The sequence below is a fragment of the Vigna umbellata genome, chromosome 7 (assembly GCF_029865625.1).
Source record: "Vigna umbellata cultivar VRB3 chromosome 7, Vumbellata_1.0, whole genome shotgun sequence".
Classification (NCBI taxonomy): domain Eukaryota; kingdom Viridiplantae; phylum Streptophyta; class Magnoliopsida; order Fabales; family Fabaceae; genus Vigna; species Vigna umbellata.
The window spans coordinates 24,982,136-25,003,340 of NC_142171.1; the positions used below are offsets into that span (position 1 = coordinate 24,982,136).

The 21,205-nt window shown below is 30.0% G+C and overlaps 1 protein-coding gene and 1 long non-coding RNA gene across 3 annotated transcripts; one reads left to right on the top strand and one right to left on the bottom strand.

Annotated features, from left to right (window-relative positions):
• The first annotated feature begins 4,939 nt into the window (after positions 1-4,939).
• On the top strand, positions 4,940-20,788 carry LOC148195542 (uncharacterized). Of its 2 annotated transcripts, none has more exons than XR_015781064.1 (5): positions 4,940-5,261; positions 20,201-20,305; positions 20,371-20,446; positions 20,535-20,630; positions 20,711-20,788. It is a non-coding gene; the product is annotated as an uncharacterized LOC148195542 (long non-coding RNA). The 2 variants fall into 2 exon arrangements; XR_015781063.1 differs by having other exon boundaries at positions 20,385-20,446.
• Positions 11,044-15,298, bottom strand: LOC148195543 (dnaJ protein homolog 1-like). Its single transcript, XM_088094376.1, has 8 exons — positions 15,140-15,298; positions 14,374-14,549; positions 13,868-14,039; positions 13,634-13,775; positions 12,604-12,737; positions 12,385-12,527; positions 12,082-12,280; positions 11,044-11,574 (listed from the first exon to the last, which is right to left on the bottom strand). Exons 2-8 carry the CDS (start codon positions 14,524-14,526, stop codon positions 11,246-11,248), a joined length of 1,272 nt encoding a protein of 423 aa, XP_087950502.1. The 5' UTR covers positions 14,527-14,549; positions 15,140-15,298; the 3' UTR covers positions 11,044-11,245.
• Positions 20,789-21,205: the final 417 nt, after the last annotated feature.

Sequence of the window (21,205 nt, forward strand, 5' to 3'; positions counted from 1 at the left end):
ATTTAAGTACACTACTATCTTTTTTATTAATACTATAATTTTTCTGAATTCTTTTTTTAAGAAATTTAGATTTCATAAAAACAAGAAAGTTGAAAATATAATAAAAACAATTCGCAAACTTATTACTTTAACATTTTATGTTAGAAGTGATATCATCTCTTTATATAAAATTAACCTATTTCTCTTTTTTAATGAATCTCTTGGACGAATCTCTCGAAAAATTCAAATATAACGTACAAAAATAAGTATAAAACGACTATACTTTCAATGGTGATCATATTATGTATGACATAAACCACATTAAAAAATGTTTCTATAATGTACGTTGAAAAATCTTCAACCGTAGTACTTATTATTTTTATAATAAAAAATAATTGTAGAGTATGATGTTTAGAGTGATGGATGAAATGAAGGTTTTGGAAGTTTGAGTTTTGGTTCTTTGAATAGAAGAAAAAAACAAAAACGTTAGAAATATTCTTGGCGTGCTTTCAGTGGTTGGGTCTGTGTCGTGTCAGCCATTCTTCTCCGACACATTTATCATTCATGGAGAATATCACACTTAAGTACTATTAATATAAATAGTAATATAAATATAAATATTAATATTAATACACAAGAATTTGGACCTTGGTTACTGCTTACAACCACCAAAAAGGACTCACCTACCTTCCAATAGGACACCATACATGAAAAGTGTTTAAGATATCCTTTATATTTATCAAAGTTGTGTTTTTCTCACACTAAATTTGTAGTTTGAGATAATGATTTAGTTAAAATCCATCGAAACCATTTTATAATCACGATTTATTTACAACAAGGTCATGCTGATAGAGCATGATTTACTCATATTTGATATTTTGTAAAATCTTGTCAATTTCGGTAATTTAGTAAGAAATTCGCACAAATTTTGAAAATTGTCTAATTTTAAGTTTTATTTATATTTTAAATTATATAAACAAAGATAAAAAGTGTAAGGAGAGATCTTTTGTTTAGGACAAAAAGTTACTAAATGTTGGTTTGAAATTACAATCAAAATACTCTTTCACACTTTTCTCTCAACCTTCTAACGTTATTTTAGCATTTCGGTTATAAAGTCATTTTTTCAAGTTCTTAACACTCCTTCTCTAAATCGTGTGAGGGTGTACCTACCAAAGATACTTTAATGCTACAAGTCAGCAATATGACTCTTCAATTAACAAAATTCGCAATAAATGCAATCACCTACCTCCTTACCTTAGACTTCAAACTTGATTATTGGTGACACTTAAGGTGTTTAAATGTTTATTACCGTTCGACCATTCCTGGAATCTGACCGAGCGGTTGACTGATTCGAGCTCTAGTACGCTACTATCGTAGACCATTCGGTCAATAGCTGACCAAGCGATCATACAGTACACCAAAATTTGATAAAAGTGTAAGGATAGATTTTTTGTTTGTAAAGGGTTGTCTAGGAAATTGATAATGTGTGACATATCGATTGTTAGGTAGATATTTAAGTTTGTTAATGTATTTTACTTGTTTAGTAATATCATTGTGATATTTTTGAAAAAAAAATTAAATATATTTGTAACCTCAAAATTTGAAAGTGAAATTGAAATTCGCCCTTCTCTAAAACTTTTATATATTTTTTGTTCCAAACTTTAAATGTTAAACGACATTAATTATTTTAACTCAATGACATTAATTTCTTTTACATGTTAAACGACTTTCCTGGTTATCAATTGGATTGGAATGTGTCAAACGATGTAAACGACTAAAATATTTCTAAAAGACTAGTTGACATGTAAAAAAATGTAACTTAGTTAGGTTATAAGAACTATATCTATTTATTTTTAAAGTCTAGGACAAAAAATCATTGTGACATTGAAAATTTTCAATTTCTCATCAAAATTTAAGGACTAAACATACTTAACTAAAAAATGGTTAATGAACATAATTATTTTTCTTTGTGATTTGATCAAAGTGTAAGGAGACATCTTTTTTTTGTATAAGAATTGTCATATGGATTTGATAATGTGTGACATCACAATTATTAGATAGATCCTTAAGTTTATTAGTTTATGTTATTTATTTAGTAATATTACAATGATGTTTTTGAGAACAAAAATAAATATATTTGTGGTTTATAGATTTGAAGGTGAAATTGAAATTCGTCTTTCTCTAAAGCTTTGATGTATTTTTATTTTCAAACTTTAAAAATAAATGGATATGGGTCTTTTAATCCAATTATGTTAATTTATTTTACATGATAAACGACTTTCCTCATTTTCAATTGGATTGAAACATGTCAAACAATGTAAACGACTCAAATGTGCCTGAAAGATTGTTGAGAAACAAAAAACGTATAACTTAGTTAGGTTATAAGAACTATATCTATTCATTTTTAAAGTCTAAGATCAAACTATATCAAAGTTAGAGACATTGAAAATTTTCAATTTCTCATCAAAATTCAATGACTAAACATATTTAACTAAAAAAGAAATAATGAATGAACATGATTATTCTTATTTGTGATTTGATAAAAGTGTAAAGAGACACCTTTTGTTTGTACAAGAGTTGTCATATGAAATTGATAATGTGTAACATAACGATGGTTAGCTAGACATTTAAGTTAGTTAGTTTATTTTACTTGTTTAGTAATATTATTGTCATGTTCTTGAAAAAAAAATGAAATATATTTGTAGTCTCTAAACTTGGAGGTGAAATTGGAATTCGTTTTTTTTTTTTGAAACTTTTATATATTTTTGTTTCCAAACTGTATATAATTCTTTTAACCCAATTATATTAATTTATTTTACGTATTAAACGACTTTTCTATTGTTAATTGAGTTGAAATTGTTAAACTATGTAAATAATTCAATCGAATTTGACATACTAGTCGACATGTATAAAAAATGTAGTTTATTATGATAATTATATCTATTCTTTTTAAAGTCTAAGGACCATAAAGTTGTGACATTCACAAAATTCAATTATCAAAACTTAAGAATTACAAATATTTAACTAAAAATTTAATGAATGAACATGATTATTTTTATTTAGGATTTCTCATTTTTGTTTTAAATGGTTATATTATTTATTAATTTGGTCCTTTTCTATGGTAAAATTATATATAAAATTAGAATTAAGAATATTGTACATTTAAAAAAATATGTCTACAATTGATATTGACAATATTTAAAGTCACCCTCATATACAAAGTTAACGTATTTTAATTTGGATGGTGACGAATATATATAACAATTTCGGTAATTTAGAAAGAATTTTGCACCAATTTTGTTAATTGTCTAATTTTTTTGTTTTACTTATATTTTAAACTATATAAACAAAGATGGAGTGGATAAAAATTTATATTATTTAGTTTAGGACAAAAAATTACCAAAATTTAAGGAGATATATTTTGTTTGTATGAAGGTTATATGGATTGATATGATAATGTGTGACATCATGATCGTTAAATAGATATTTAAGTTTGTCAATATTTTACTTACATAGTAATATTAGTGTGATATTAAATTCGTTTTTTTCCTTAATATATTTTTTGTTTCTAAACTTTAAAAATAAATTATATAATTTTTTTAATCTAATGATGTTAATTATTTTTGTGTTAAATAACTTTTTTTTATTGTCAATTGAGTCTAAATGTGTCAAACGATGTAAATAACTCAAATATATTTGAAAGACGGGTTGACACATTAAAAAAAATGTAACCTAGTTAGGTTTTAAGAACTATATCTATTATTTTTAAAGTTTAGAATCAAATTATATCAAAACTTCGACATGTTAACAAATTTAATTTCTATAAAAATTTAAAGACTAAACATATTGAACTAAAAAATAATTAATGAATATGATTGTTTTTATTTGTGATTTGATAAAAGTATAATGAGATACCTTTTGTTTGTACAAGGGTTATCATATGAAATTTGATAATGTGTGACATCACAATTGTTAGGTAGACATTTAAGTTTGCCTATTTATTTTATTTGTTTAGTAATATTAATAAATTAAATATATTTGTAGTTTCTAAATTTAGAGATGAAATTAGAATTTGTCTTTCTCTTCTCTAACTATATTTTTGTTTCCAAACCTTAAAAATAAATAAATATAGTTATTTTAATTCAATGATATTAATTTTTTTTTACATGTTAAGTAACTTTTCTGATTGTCAATTGGGTTAAAACGTGTCAAACAATGCAAACCATTTAATCGTGCTTAAAAGTTGGTTCACAATAAAAAAAAATGTTAAAAATGTTTTTAGTCTCTAAACTATCGCGCAATTGTGGTTTTCATCCATCTCTTTTTATAATGTGCAAGATTTAGTCCTCCACAACCAACGCTACTAGTTTTTTTCTTACATGCCTAACCGTGTGTCATGTATTCAAGACATGTGTACAACTAACTAATCAACGTAGTTGCCACATGTTTAATTTGATTTTTTTGAATTAAAACTAATTTTCTTAAATGGGTAAAGGGTTGGTCCAATTAGCTTCATCTTCTTCAAATAAGAAAACCCTAAAGGGTTTCTCTTTTCCCATGCCACCGACACCAACCATGCGAAGAGAATCTCTGTTTGAGTGATGCCCTCCCTTTCGTCTTCTTTCGTTTTATGTTTGAATGAGTAAATCTAATATTTTCTAAAAGGAGAATGATGAAAATGGATTAGTTTGGAAGAGGCACAAAATTATATACATAAGTAGGATTAAGAATATTATATATTTAAAAAAAATGTTTTTACGATTTGTATTGACAATATTTAAAATCATCCTCGGATACAACTTATTGTATTTTAACTTGGATGGTGACAAATACATATAATAGGGTCTTAAATGTTTTTTATTATTTTAAAATTTAAAACAATCATACTATAAATTATTATTTCAATATCATTTTGAATGGACATTTTTTAGATAATTATTTTAATACAAAAGTTTGGGACATGAAGTTTTACGAATTTTGTAAGAAAATGTTTTTAACATTGGGTTTGGAAAAGATATTGGAAATATTTTTAAAGTAAAATAAGTTGTTTGGATAAAAAAAATTAAAGAAAAAAGGTAAAATTTAAGAACTTTTTTATACACAGATAAGCAAGATATTGGAATTTCAAAATACACTTAATAAAGAAGAAATTTGAAATACCATATGCACTCTCTATACAATAAACAATCTTCTGCTCTTCTACTAAGTTACCTTTGCTCTCTTTGCGCGCATTCTCTTCTATTTGAAGGTTTTTCTCTTATCTGTTCTTCCTTTATCATCAGGTTCATTTCTCAAATTTCTGATCTAAGTTTGTTTATTTTTTTATTATATGGTTTCATGAATTCAGAGTTTCTTTTTCTGATTATATCAGTAGTTTGATTAGTTGCTTAACATGCAATTATGTAATAAGTTGTCTGATTAAGGCACATCCCTTAATTGGAATGTGTCGTTTATGCAATTTACAGATTTTACTTACTTGTCTACCATCTATTTGATGAAATGTTAATCATATACTTTTAAGTAGGGAAAGGAAATTTAAGTTATACATGATCCGTACTTCGGTCTTAAGACCATGTTAAACAATCATAGTCATTTATTTACGGTTATGGGCATACATCATAAGGAGGGCGAATCGTTCCAGTTGTCGGTTAGAGGACGAGACATTGTACTGTTGGACTGGATCACTATGTTCAGCAACAGTAATTGTCAGGAACCAAGTAGGAAGCGACATATTGAGTAGCTAACTTGTGCATTAGCACCGCTCCCTATATTAATGCTGCAAAAAATGGATACAGTTGTTGTAATGACTTGATCATGGATTGGATAACTATCTACTGGTGCGAGAAAAAGGGAAGTCTACTTGATATAAATAAGGAGTCCTTCCATGAGGAAAGACGTATTTTTTAGTCCTTCCATGAGGAAAGACGTATTTTTGACTAATAATAGAATATTATGATAAATGTTTCTGACTTTAGTACCCATATCAGCTTTAGCAGGATCAATACATAACATGAATTAATTGTTTGTCTAAGAGTTTATGATTTTCTTAGAGTAAACAATAAGGTATCAAGACACATCCCTTGATAATAAGATATCTCATTTCATGCAATTTAACCAATTTTACTTCCTTGTTGACAATATGAAATGCTAATCATATACTTTTTTTTTTCAAATAGGAATTAGATTTACTTTTTTTTCTATTGTCTAAACTACTAACATACTAATTTGATAACATGTCTAGAATAAAAATAAAAAAAAAATATCATTGGTTCAAAGAATATGTATCATTTTGCAATCTTAGTTTTAACGCAATACGATTATTAACCATGCGGGAGAAAAGTACATAAAGTGAGCAGAAAGAAAGATAGTTTCCATTAATGTTTGAGGAGTATACAAAATAAGGCAGTTATCCAAACAGGACGGCAATACAAAGCATATTGTTTGGCCGACGGCCACAAAAGATGTACTTAACAAAATAAATTGTCTAACTAAACCCCTGAATGTATATACAACCTATTCCAAATCACCAATCCGGCCATCCTCTTCCACCCCCTAGGAGCTTCTTCAACTTCATCATACATGTTCTAGATGGTAGAATCGAAAATTACTCTTTCACACTTTGTTGTTTCACTTTGTTCACTTTATTGTTCTCCTTATAGTTGTTTCTTGTTTCTTTTTCTTTAGAGTCCAAACCGAGGGGATAGACACTGGTCAAAGAGACTCTGGCGCTCAAGTCAGTTTTAGTTATACTGATCGGTTATTACAGTTACGCATTAAATGTCCAATGCAATCACCTACCTCTTTATCTTACCTATGTATTTATAGATTTCGGAGTGAGCTTTTAATTAGGGTCGACCCAATTATAGCCTAATGCCTCATAAGTATGTTTTATCTTGTTAATAATGTTGAGTTTGTAGTATCCTTAATATGAAGTGTGACAGTTGGTCATCAATGAGGTTGACAACCGATCGGTCTATGATATTTTGGAAGTTCTAGAGAATTGACCGACCGATCGCTTTCGGTAATACGTTGACTGGGCGGTTTATACGGTACAATACATGATCCCAACATGTTGGTCATCCTTGTTGGGAATCCAAGTGTAAGTCTGAGTTCCATATTGGATAGTGTTAGAATAATTACTGTTATATATCATCATTAAGGCTTGTCTGCTAGACCATTAATGAGTCGTACCTAGTTCTGTACCTAGAGGTCTAGTGCAGGCTCTTGATGTTCCATGTACTCTTGTGTTTTCAATATATATAGAAGATAATGAAAGGGATCAGTTAAGCCCTCAAGAATATATTTTATCAGTTTTAATCTCAAGTGATAGAAATGAGAAATTAGAGCACTATATAAAGATGAAAGACTCATTAACCCATAGTCTTAAGGTTTTGGGTAGAGAGTGGTGCCAACCCTTTATATGGTTGGGCTCCAATGTTATTGGTGTTTGTGTCTTTTCGGTGAGCCTCCTCCTCATTAGACCCAACAGTAGTATCAGAGCTAGTTTGTCTTGGTGATCGATTCAGACGAGTATAATGGTCCTTATAAAGAAAGTCACGTTAAGATGAACGGCAGTATGAAGGGCTACTCGTGGTTGTGATTGGTTGGTTGGGAATGCTTCCACTAGAGGGAGAGATTGTTGGGAATCCAAGTGTGAGTCTAAGTCCCACATTGGATAGAAATAAGAAAGTATAGCACTATATAAAGATGAAAGACCCATTGACCCATAACCTTAAGGTTTTGGGAAGAGAGTGGTGTCAATCCCTTATATGGTTAGGTTCTAATGTTATTGGTGTTTGTGTCTCCCCGGTGAACCTCCTCGATAGACCAAACAATCCTTTTTCTCCTTAGACTAGATGCTCACCAATTGTCTATCCATGCTCACCAATTGTCTATCCACTACCTGCTTCATCACGTCAAAAGTCATATGATCCGTAGGAATGTTGAAGAAGTGTTGCTTGGCCTTCTCGCAACCAGAGTAAGCCTTGGTTGCTTCCTCTAATTGTTTGGTAAGGTCTTCATTGGCCTTCTTGGTGGCTTCCCGTTCCACCTTAGCAGCCTTCAACCCCTCCTCCAGGGAGGTTGTATCTTTGTTGTCGAATTCAGACGCTCGAGCCATACAAATATCAATCCGAACGGTCAACTCGAAGGTTGCTTCCAGAGCCTTCTCTTGGGACAGCTTTTTAACCCATCCCTACTTATCCCTTGGGAGATCGAAGTTGGCCCTCACCCCTGCACGGAACCTAATATCGAATGGTCCGCTAGACAAGGACCCTGAGGGAGCAGCCTCCCATCGGCTCTTCTTTTGTGAGGAAGAAGATATCTCGTTATGAAATTTACTCTTCCCCTTATCTTGAGTAGTTGGGGAGATGATCGTGATGGGTATTGGTTGAGGGATAGCCAGAGTTGAAGGTCGAATCGCTCGTTGATCCTATTGTGCAAGAGCTCTTTCATGCGCTTTTTCCACAACTGGAGGGCGCTTGGATGTGAGGGCCAATGTAGAAGTCGGGCGAGCACTAGATGTACCCTCTCCAACAACTTTTCCAGCAGCCTTACACTAGGCATCAATCTTCGCGAATGCATTACTCTTTGGATTCAGGGACGACATTATTCCTGAAATAAAACACGAAATTTAGCCAATTTAACAATTATATGTTAGAAAACACAATACAATTAAAACCTTATCGAACACTCTATTACAAAGGTCCTCAGAGTCTACGAGGTTGATGAGACCTTCAATGAGGTAGTTGGTCAATCAGGCTAACTGCTTCTATCTCTCCGAACGTCATCATGGACTTAGCCCATGATGTTAACTTCCTTAGGTTCTTCGTCCTGTAAAAGGGGAACATCGCCCGATTGGCCTTTATGTAAAATTTTAACTAACCGACCTTCGTTATTCCTACCTTAAGATAGTTTCTCTTGAATCCTTTGAAGGAGTCAATGAATAAGGTGAACAACCACTTCCTTTTCTCGGAGATTAGAAACACCCAACCCCTTCTCTCTGTGGGTAGGTACGAAAGAAATATAGAAAACATGGAGGAATAACAGTGAGATCAAGAGCGTTACAGACCACCTTGAACTCCTGCATGAATGCTAGTTGTTCGGGTTCAATTGGGTGGGTGCCAAGTTTAACTCCCTCAAGACGTCCATTTAGAAGTCATTGAAGGGTAATCAAACGAGTAGGTCCTTGAAAAGGTAGGAGTAAGCATAAAAGAAATACAATTATTCTATAGATTTTACGGTCACTCTTCAAGATGATTATACTTAATTCTGAATAACTTATGAAAAAACACGATTAGTATTAATTTGGCCACAATAATCCAAAGTTGATTTTAAAATCTATAAATTTAAGTTTGAAGTAAAGAGGTAGATAACTGTTAAAACTGTCGAATCTTTACTAATTTTAGTATCAAAATACATTGTGCTAATAACCTCCTAACTTAATCGAATAAGATTTCAAGATAAAGAACAATGAAAACAAACACTTGAACATTTAGAATTTAATTAACAAAAAATTTGATTAAGTGTATATTTGGATGAAGTAATTTAAGAAAATAATTTATTTATTTAAATTATCTAAATTTTTGTAAAATAAAATAAACTCTTTGGCAAGAAAATCAAAATGAAATCAAATTTAATTGTTGTAAGACACTTCAAATAAATAAAAAAATGTGTAATTACAAAATCACTTAATAAAGAAGAAATTTCCTACTTCATATTTCCTCGCACTCGCTCTTACTTTCAGCTTAAGTTCTCTTTGTTCTCTAGAGCTGTGTGTGCTCTCATATCATAGCAAATATTATTTTCTCTTTAGTTAATTATTTGGTTACTTTATCTAGTCTAATAGTTTTCAACTTATAGTAATTGTAAGTTTGCATAAATGATTGAGACTCCCTTAATCAGATTGATGACTACTGTTTAACTAAAAATTATTTTGAGCAATTTAGTCAAATTATTTGTTTGATAAAAAGCCTAAGCTAATATTACTGGTAATTTTAATATCGTACTTCAGATAGTGAGTACGATAGTAAAGTTTTCTTAGTGAACTAAAGGGTAATTATCTACCTAGTTAATAAAATGTGAACTTAGCATAATCAATAAAATGTGAACTTAGCATAATCAATTGTGTCAAGAACTAATTTATTAACCCTTTTATTACTATATGAAATTTTAAAATGAAATTTTGAATAATGAATTATTTTGACTTATTTAATAATGAATTATGTTTTAACATGTCAAGTCAATTTAGTGATTAAGTGAGAAACTAAAGAAGTTCTGTTGCGAAGCAAGATATCATGAACCACACTTTTTATGTAATTTTTATAACCCTTTGTAGGAATTAGATTTACTTTTTCCTCTTGTCAAATATTCTAGCATACTTAACTTGTGACAAAAATGTTTATAATACAAATTAAAAAAATTGATCATTATTGTACAACTTTTCATTTCAAGTTTCCACATGTCCCTTTTAGTGCCAGAAGAAATATAAAACAAAAGCATTCTTAATACCATACAAGAAAATATGTAATTTGAATGTTTGTAATTTAAAAATACTTGATAATTAAAATTTTCCCTTCAATAGTAAATCTTTTTGGGTGTCACCTGTCCCTAGATAATGTTAAACATTAGCAAAAGCTTTTTTAAAATTATTTATAAAAACTTTTCAAGTAGGACTGTCAAAAAGTGGATTTAACTTATTCGATTATCACAAAAAAAAACTATTTTACTAGTATTTCTAGCAAAAATAAAATAAAACATAAATTATAAACTAGATATTACATAAATTGTATGAATAAATTTTAACAAATTATTTTAGTTCATAAAAAACACTCAATTAACTTTGGAGATAGAAGTGTTCATGAAAAAGTTTTGGAACAAAGCCAAACCAAACTTGTACTAAATATTTAACCAAAAAGAGCAATAGCGAAATAGAACTGATTGAATCATTATACACACTACTAAACAATACTAACAATCTTTATTATTAGCCCAACAACAAAATAATAATAACAAAAACAAGATAAATAGGAGGCATCTAGAATCATTATAGCATACGTGCCAACGAATCAAAGAGGGCATTTAATTTTCATAAACTTGACATTATAATAAAAAAAACATACTTAGTTATATGCCATGAAATGTAAACTAATTTGCCATGAACTGTAAACTAATAACAAAGACCTAAAGGTAAATTTATCAAGCAGTTATGGTTTCTGCATTATGCAAACAAAAGATAGAAAACATATAACCTCTACCACAAATTGCACTACTGTTGAGCACATTGCACCCTGTGACCAGAAGGACCTTCATCTTCGTCTTCATCGTATGCCTCACGGTAATGGTGTTGATGTTTTCGTTTCATCTCCTCCTTGAAATTGACATCATGCAAAGTGGTCTCTTCACAGTCATCAAGCTCTGCATCTGAAATGCGCTTGCTGCCCTTCTGAGGTAATACCTTTTCCAATAACAGGCATTGATCAGGGGAAATAAACCCTGAGTCTGGGAATTCAACATTGAACTGGATGTAAAGCCGACCCCTCATGAATGTCTTCTTGTGTAGTGGCATTCCCTCATCATTTATTGCTTTAGATTGACCTACATAGTAGAATTTAAATACATAACTCAGAAAATTGAATATCAAGGTAGATTGAAACTAAGGATGGCCATGTGAGGCTGGTAAAGTGTGGGCTGAGTATTTTTAGTCTGGCCGATTAAGTCCTTGTCGCATAATAGTCTGCACAAGCCAATGACAAACTAGCCCACGTTTGATTCACATAACCTGCATTACTTAAAGTCCTAAAAGCTAATTACTTAAATTCCTCAAAGCCAGCACAACATGTATACGTTTCTTTTAAAATAACATTAACATTTCATGCTTCTTTCCTTATTTCAGTTCACTTTAAAGTCATTTCTATTTTTAATAAACTTAAAAAATTATAAAATTATGAATAATATTTATTTTAAAAAATAGACTTATAAAAATTATTGTTTCTGAGCGAGCCAGCCCAACCTGCCTTTTGCAGGCTAAATGCAGGTGAACTAGCCCGCATTGTCATCCCTAATGAAACAACAGCTATCTATACTACCGAAATTTTTTATTACCTGGCTTAATGACTTCCCCAGGGTTTGATTTGATCAGTAATTGCCTGCCATCAAGATGTGTGATAGTAAACTGGAAGCCACAGAGTGCCTCACTTAAGCTGAGAGTGTGATCAATGAAGAGATCATCTCGCTCCCTTCTGAACTTTGGGTGCTCTTTCACTGCCAATACTAAAACAATGTCTCCTGTCAATGCGTCAGGCTGCAACAAGTAGGAGTTCATTTCAAGTAAGAAACCAACATTACCAACTCAGGGAAATACTTTCTAAGTGTTAACACAAATAGCATACAAATGTGACCACTTACAGCTTCATCAGCTTGTCCTTCAAAAACAATCTTCTGACCCTGCTGCATTCCCTCTTCAACATGCACCTCCAGTACCTTCTTTTCATGAGTAACCTTGTTTCCTTTGCATTGAGGACATTTATCTCTTTCGCTAATAACCTCACCTGTATCAATGAAAGATGAGATTGAGAAAACATCATAAAACAACCTGAAAAATATAGAAAACAAAGTTTTCATTACCAGATCCTCTGCAGTCCGGGCAGACATGTTGCATTTGTTGAATCATGCCTAGTCCTATCTGCCTTCTTGTGACCTTCATACCAGTGCCTTGGCAACCAAAACACCTACTAGTTGCACCACTTTTTGACCCATTCCTGAATTATCAATAATTGAATGTAAATGTGTTGTTATAGCTTATTATTTTTCAAATTCTGACAAAACATCAGCATAAAGATGCATGATTATAATCAAATAATAAATAAATAAATTCTACAAACACAAACTAATAGATTATAACAAGACTGACATGAACTAACATGTCTAATCAAAAGTCACATTGGATTAACCTACCCAGTAGTATCACATACTTTTCATATCCCCCAAGTGCAAATTCAATCATGAGTCAATATTAATAATTATCTTAATATATGATAAACATTAAAACTTTTTTATTGACATCTAAGACATAGACACAAACTAATAGCTGCAGTTGTGAGAGAACAGACAGGTGTGAGAAAAAAGAAACTGACTGTATCTGAAAGATAGGACAGAATTGTTGAAGTGATACCAAATACAGTAACACATATGATACTATATCTCACAATCTACACAGAAACAATCATTCCACACAATAGACCACAGAAGTGGCCCAACACCACAAATATAATGTCACTATAGCTGTAAAATCATGTGTAATAGCCAACCATGCACATGAACTAATACAGTTAAATACCCACATATCTCTTTTTCGGTTAAAAAGACATCTTAACATGCCCCATCTGGGATTCCACATGGACAGCATAGGAAATATTAACCATTACAAATTCTAAAAAGTATAGTTAACCTAATACAATATATTTTTTGGAGAAAGCAAGGTGGGAGAACATATTGATTACACTGTGATATGAAATACAAACATGTATTTATAAAAAATTTGCATTCTCAAAATAAATTAGATGTATAGGGAAATTATAAACACAAATATTTGCATACCATTTACACTGAATAAATTAGATGTACAGGGAAAATATAAACACAAATAGGTGCATACCCTTTACACTTTGGGCATAATACATTTCTAGAAAGAGATAGTTTCTTAGTTGCACCATTATAGACATCCTCCAAGGACACCTTTAAAGAGTGCACCACATCTTCACCATGTTTTTTTCTTCTGCCTCGTGAACTACCACCACCTAAGAAATGATAGCAATAGTGAGTTGGTTAATATTGCAAGATGATTCACAAATGAAATGAAATAACATAAATTTAAAAGTGAACATCTCACCACCAAAGCTTGATCCTCCAAAAAATGACTCAAATATATCAAATGGATTATGAAACGAGCCTCCTCCTCCTCCTCCCATCCCTTCTTTAAGGGCATCTTCACCATACTGATCATACAATTCTTTCTTCTCAGAATCACTTAAAACTTCATATGCTTGACCTAACTCCTTAAACTGATACATGAATCAAGTATTCGGTATTAAAACAGAATACAACATGAGGTTAGCAGGTTTTCAAGTACCAAGTGAATAACATATTTCATATAAACATACAGAATTAAAATACATAATATAGTTTGCTCAAGTTTTCTGCATGCAACACTAATATATCAAATAAGTTCACAATTTACAATATAAACTCATCTTATCAAGAGGTAAATGCAGAATCACTAGTATTAGATGTGTAAAGTTTATATGATCAAATCAAACTATGAACAGAGGTCCAAGTACATAGCTGTTTATTCAAATGGTATAATCAAAATGAAGTGTAACAAAATATTGCTTTTACCTTTTCAGGATCTCCACCTTTATCCGGATGATTCTTCATAGCTGCCTTTCTGTATGCTTTCTTGATTTCATCTTCAGTGGCATTCTTTGAAACTCCAAGAATATCATAATATTTAGAGTTATCACTCCTCCTAGGTCCACCTCGTCCAAACATGACTGCAGCACCTCAAAAAATCACTGCACAAGAACAAGAAATAAATTTTAAATTGAAAAAAAAAATCTTTTCAGCTCATGGGTGGGGTAGCTTAGCATTTCAATTCATTTTCTTTGCATGTTTACATTTACATTTATATTACAATACATCTCAGCCAGTGACACAATAGCAAACACTGTCACTTCTCAAGAGCATCTCGGCACCAACACCAAAGAATATAAATTGTTTCCTTAATTTACAATTCCAAGATACCTAACCCACAATCAACAAAGCAGAAAGAATTTTCTAAATTTCCACACCCAAATACGGAAATCCAAAATCCAGCCAGTGAACAGCCACGTCAGAAACCAAACACAAATTCAAAGACTTAAAAGACAAAATATATAAACAAGAAATAGGTTTAAATAAGGTAGTGTATAAATGTCAGAAATTTCCCAAGAAACATAAAGGGAGAAAAAAATTAGACATCATCGAATGAAGGTAGAGATCTAAGAAACTCAGCCATCAAGAACCTTATCGCAATTGAAAGAACTGGTGAACAGATCTGAACCCAGGACAACAATTAACTACCAACTACCAAAAGCTATAGATTGAGAAAAAAGAGAGAGCATACCACTCTCCGGCGTGATTGTGGTAACTCTTCTTTTCCTTGAAGGGAGAAGAAACCCTCAAAGAGAAAGGAAGAGAAAGGGAGAAATGGTTAGACTTTGTTTAATGTATTTATGGTGAATTGGGTTTAGAAAAGAAAAAAAAGAATTAAAAAAAGAAAAAAAAGGGTTTTGTTGGTATGCGGCCGAATTGCTAAAACCACCTTAACGTGGGGTTGGAAGAAGTAATAAACCAAACAGTAGAGTTGTTTGTTTGTTGATATCACTAAGGTGTTGGTTTTTGTTAAAAAGGTTGCTTAGTACCAAAGCACTTTACATGGTTTTGGATTCGATTGGACGAGGGTGCGGCTAGTTAGACGAACGTTGATGATCGATGTCTGACATACTCAAGCGTCAATTGGTCACGCATGGCGGCGACATTTAACCAAGTACTTTTCTCGATGCCTTTGATGTGACAACACTTTTATTTTTTTTAAATTATTTAATTTTAATATATATCTAGTTATTAATATTAAATATATATTAACATATAAAAGAATATAGTATGTGAGTATATAATTTTGAGAGTCTTTTTATGAATTTTGGGATCTGCTGTTTTGAAGGAAATAATACTCCTAATAAGGAAGTTTTAGGTATGTACAATATATATATATATACATATATATGAAAGAAAATATATGAAATTGTCATAATTTTATATTTATTAGGCGTATTGGTTGGTATCTTAAAAGACTTTAATTTATTTTTTGAGTTATATGGAATTGTATTACTTTTAAATTTTATTTTAACTTTAAAACATTTATATTTTAATTAATTTCTTGTTGATTATAGTATATATTTTCAAAATGGAAAATATTTGTACTTTTATAATGCAGAATCTTATTTAATAATTAAAATTTTAAAGTTATTCTATGTAAATACTTCAATGACGATGTTTTATAAAGTTTATATTTTAAATTTATGAATTTACCTGTAATTTATGTAATTTACCTGTAATAATGAAAGAAAAATCTTTACATATGTCATATCATGTAACTCTTGTTTTAAGTTATGAGATTTTAATTTATTTTTTCTTTTATAATGTCATTTCTAAAATATTTTATCCAAATTTGTTCTATTGTAAATATTTTATAAAATTATATTTAATAACAATATCTTTTGAAATTTTTGAAAAGAGAGCTATTTTTAAGACGAGAAAGAAAATACATATTAGTTACATGATTCAGGATTTTAAATTTTGTCATATTAGACATTTTAATTGAATTATTTTATAAAAGTCATTTACAAGACAAGAATCAGGTTTTACACGCATGACTTAAACATATTTTGTCTAAAAAGAATTTTATTTTATTGAAGTGAAATTATAATTTCTTATCATCATGATAATCTATGTTAAATTTTATTAATACTGAATAAAAATAATAAAATAAAGTGATAAAATGATATTTTACTGTATTTTAAAATTACTATATTTTTTATTTTTAATTTATATAAATGAGATATTAAATAATTTTACATTAACATATTTTTAAATTTAATTTTATATTTTATATAAATGAAAATTTATTTTATATAAATTACATTTTAAAAGTTATGTTACATAGAAAAATATTATAATTTTAAATTTTAAACTATACATTATAAATTACAAATTATAAAGTGTAAACTGTAAAGTATAAATTATAAATTATAAACTATTAATTATAAATTATGGCTATAAACTAAATTTTAAAATATATGAAAAGTAAGAATGGTCATTGAGGAATAAAGGGAAATAAAAATTACAAAAAATGATAACCTTACATGAGAAATGAAAATAGAAAAAAAATTACATAAAATCATAATTTAGTTACACTTTCATAGTTATTGTGACATTACTTTTCACAATAAATATAAATTTGTTATGTTAATTGTCTTAGTTTAATCAAATTGTGTACTTTAGTTATATGTGAGAGGTCAGTTTTTATAAATAATATTTCCTTTTAATTTTTCATTTTGTAAAGTGACAAGTTTTTCCTAACTTTTATTCAAAATTATTTAATATAATATTAAAAATTATAAAAAATAGTATTTAATTAATAATTTTTAAATCACAATGAATTATTTAATATTATTTTAACTTGAATTAGCTAATTATCTTTAAAAAAATACAAAATTTGTTCAGTATATATTAAGAATAATAAAAATATGGTATGATAAAAGATAATTGAAAATTTGATTGACACATGTATCATTACTCTTCATCATGAAATTATGAGAGAAATAAAATATAGATGATAATGATAGGATCAGAGAAAAACATAGAAGAAAAGAAGACAAAAACACATAATAAAAATAAGGGTTAAATATGTTTTTAGTCCCTAAACTATTGGCTGTTTCTGGTTTTCGTCCCTCTTTCAAAGTAAGGTACAATTTGGTCCTCATTCTTTTCGAAACGTTCGTTTTAGTCCTCGAAAACTAAACACTGTTTAAAAATTTGGTCCTCATTTAGCAACAAATGAGGACTAAAACCAAAATTCTGAGGACTAAAACGAACGTTTCGAAAAGAATGAGGACCAAATTGTACCTTACTTTGAAAGAGGGACGAAAACCAGAAACGGCCAATAGTTTAGGGACTAAAAACATATTTAACCCTAAAAATAAAAGTCTTCCATCTTTCTTACTTTAGTATGAAAAAGAGCACCGCATATATATATATATATATATATATATATATATAAAGATATAAAGAGAGAATTAGACATGGGAGAGAAAAGAAGATGCAGCTTAAAACATAGACTCTTAAAGGTTTAATATTAATTTTGAGTCTCTTATTAGTTAATTTTGTTTAAATTCTATTTTTGAGTTTTTTTTAAAGTGGTTCCTTTTTTTTTTGTAAAAGTAGTTCAATTTGATCCTTTTAGCTCACGGAAATGCTAACAGTGTAATGTTCACCTTAGTTAATATTAATGAGTTGTTCAATTTTGAAATATGTTGCAAGATCAAGCCAATTGACGTGACAATGTTAAAAGTTAAATAGTTTTTGTAAAAGGTTGGTTTCGAAAGCGATTTGCGATTAGGGTTAAATTGGGGTTGAAGAATCTAGTGATTTGGGGTTTTTCAGGTTTTCGTCTTCCCCTTTCTTTGATTCGACTTTGTAGATGATAAAATTTTCTTCCTCTTTGATGGCGTGAAGCTTGGGGTTTTTGTTTCTTGCGTTTTGGTCTTGCAACTTTGGGGTTTTTCGTTTGCGAATTGGGTTCTTGTTTGTTCTCTACAAACTAGTGTTAATAATATTGCATTTTGGGATTTTTCTGTTCTCCCTTATGGCTCGCGATTTAGGGGTTAGGGTTATGATTTAGAATTTTTTTGGGTTTTTATTCTTCGCGTTTTTTACTCTTATTGGTTGTTGGTGATGGTTGTGAGAGTCAAGGCTATGGAGGTGTTAATGGGTTGCGACCATGGGGGGCTCACGGTGGCTATCGACGACGTTGAACTTTGACTGGTTTGGAATGTGCTGGGAAAAAACCCAAAGGTGAGAAAAACGAAAATGATTAGGGTTCTTGAAAGAAAATCAAACATTTAGGGAAAATCAATTAAGGTTTACCCAATTAGGATTTATAAATAATTAGGAATTAACATTTAACACTAGTTAACAGGAACCCTAACCTTTAATTATTTGGCATGTATTTTAAAAACTGACAACTCATTTAATATTGACTGAGATAGACATTACGTTATTAACATTTTAAACGTTGTTAGAAAAAAATAATATGGACATTAGTAGATTTGCCTAAAGGAGCAAAACTCATTGGTTGTAAGTGGATCTTTAAGAAAAAATATCACTTTGATGGATCCATAGAGAAGTATAAGACAATATTAGTAGCAAAAGATTTTACTCAAAAACTCAACATAGATTACTTTGATACTTGTGCCCCTATAACTAGGATTTCCTCCATTCGATTATTGTTAGCTCTAGTAGTTATCCATAAAATAGTGATACACACCATATGGATGTTAAAAAACCTTTTTTGAATGGTGATTTGGAGGAAGAAAATTATATGACTCAACCTGAAGAATGTGTTGTACCTGGTCAAGAGAATAAAGTATGCAAACTTTTAAAATCTTTGTATGGGTTGAAACAAGTATCAAAACAATGGCATGAAAAACTTGATAATGTATTGTTTTATGATGGTTTTTCACCTAATTATGTTGACAAATGTGTGTGCTCTAAATCTAAAAATAGTGCTTGTGTCATTATACATTTATATGTGGATAACATGTTAATTTTTGGTACATGCAATGAGGTTGTTGCTAGAGCTAAATTGTTTTTTTTCGAATTTTGAAATGAAAGACATGAGTGAAACCAGTGTGATTTTAGGTATTAGAATCATAAGGAAGGGAGATAGTATATTACTATCTCAAGAAAAATATATTGAGAAACTTCTTAAGAAGTTTGAGTTTTATGACTTTAATCCAATGAATACCCCTATCGATGTTAATTCTAAATTAATGAAAATAAAGGAGAATTTATTTCTTAGCCTCAGTATGCCAAGATAATCGGGAGCTTACTACACTTGATGAGCTTTTCTAGACCTAATATTGTTTCAGCAGTAGCTAGATTGAGTAAGTACTCTCAATGTCCAAATCAACAACATTGGGGTGCACTTGTTAGGCTTGTGAGATACTTAAGAGGTTCAATGGATTATGACACTGAATATGATAGATTTTTCTATTGTATTAGAAAGGTATAGTGATGCTAACTAGATCTTTGATTCAGATGATACAAAATCCACTAGTGGTTATTTATTCACACTTAAGGGTGGTGCAATTACATAAAGATAAGTTAGACAAACAGTTATTGCAAGATCAATAATAAAATCTGAGTTTGTCGCTCTTAAGATGGTTGGTAATGAGGCTGAGTAGTTGAAAAATTTGATGATATCCAAACATACATCACCAACTGCTTTGCAATGGGGAAGGAAATATATTTTCTCCCTTATATACTTGGGTAAGTGAAGTTTGTTAACTTTAAAGTTTCATTTATTAATTTTGGTATATGACAATTAAGTTATTACCAATTTCAGGCGTCATTGGCACCTACTTGTGATCTCCATACCGGAGAACACTACTGTATGGTTTTGTTCATTGCACAAGTCTCCTCCCAGCCCTCTTAGACATGTAGTAGATTGGTAAGAATCTCAATGTTTCAACTTTCTTTGTTATAAATGTATGCTAAAATAATTTTTTTTAATAGTTCCCTTGCAACAGATATGATATTATATGGGAGATCTACTGTTACAGCTAAAAAGCTTGCATGGGTTCCCCTTAAGGTTTGGTATTTTAGTCCATACTTTGTTACATTTTTTTCCATTCCAATGATGTTACTTAACATTTTATAATTATGATGATATATTGTAGTCTAATAGACAAACGAGGTCATATGAATGTGGTTACTACGTCATGTTTTGGATGATGACCATTATTCGTGCACATTACACCAGTGGATGACAAATGGTAATATTTAGGTTTGAATTTTATTTTCTCTATAGTTTAGATTTCATATACACTAATTAAAATCATTGTGTTTTATGCAGAGATTCAATATGACTGCTCCAATTCCAGAGAAGTCACTTAAACTCGTGAGGAAAACACTGACTAAATATGCAATTCAATTATATAATAGTATGTAATAGATATTAGGATTATAAGTTTCTAAGTTTATGTTTCTAAGTTGTTTTATGCTTTTGTACATTATTATTATTTTAACTTTGTACATTGTATTGATTTATGCTTCAAAATTGATTTATGATAACATTGGATTGATTTATGCTTCTAAGAAGTTGATTTATGATTACATTGAATGTATTTATGTTTTAATATAATTTTCATTCAAAATATACTTCTGAGGCATAAAGTCCTGCGAAAAAAATATAAAAAAATAAAAAACCTTACTACTTCGGTTAACTTTAAACCGAGGCAAAATCCTACCATTTTATGTCTCGGTTCTAAACCGAGGCAAAAAGTCTACCAATTTTTACCTCGCCTGGATATGCCTCGGTTCAGGAACCGCTGCCTACGAGCAAAAATAA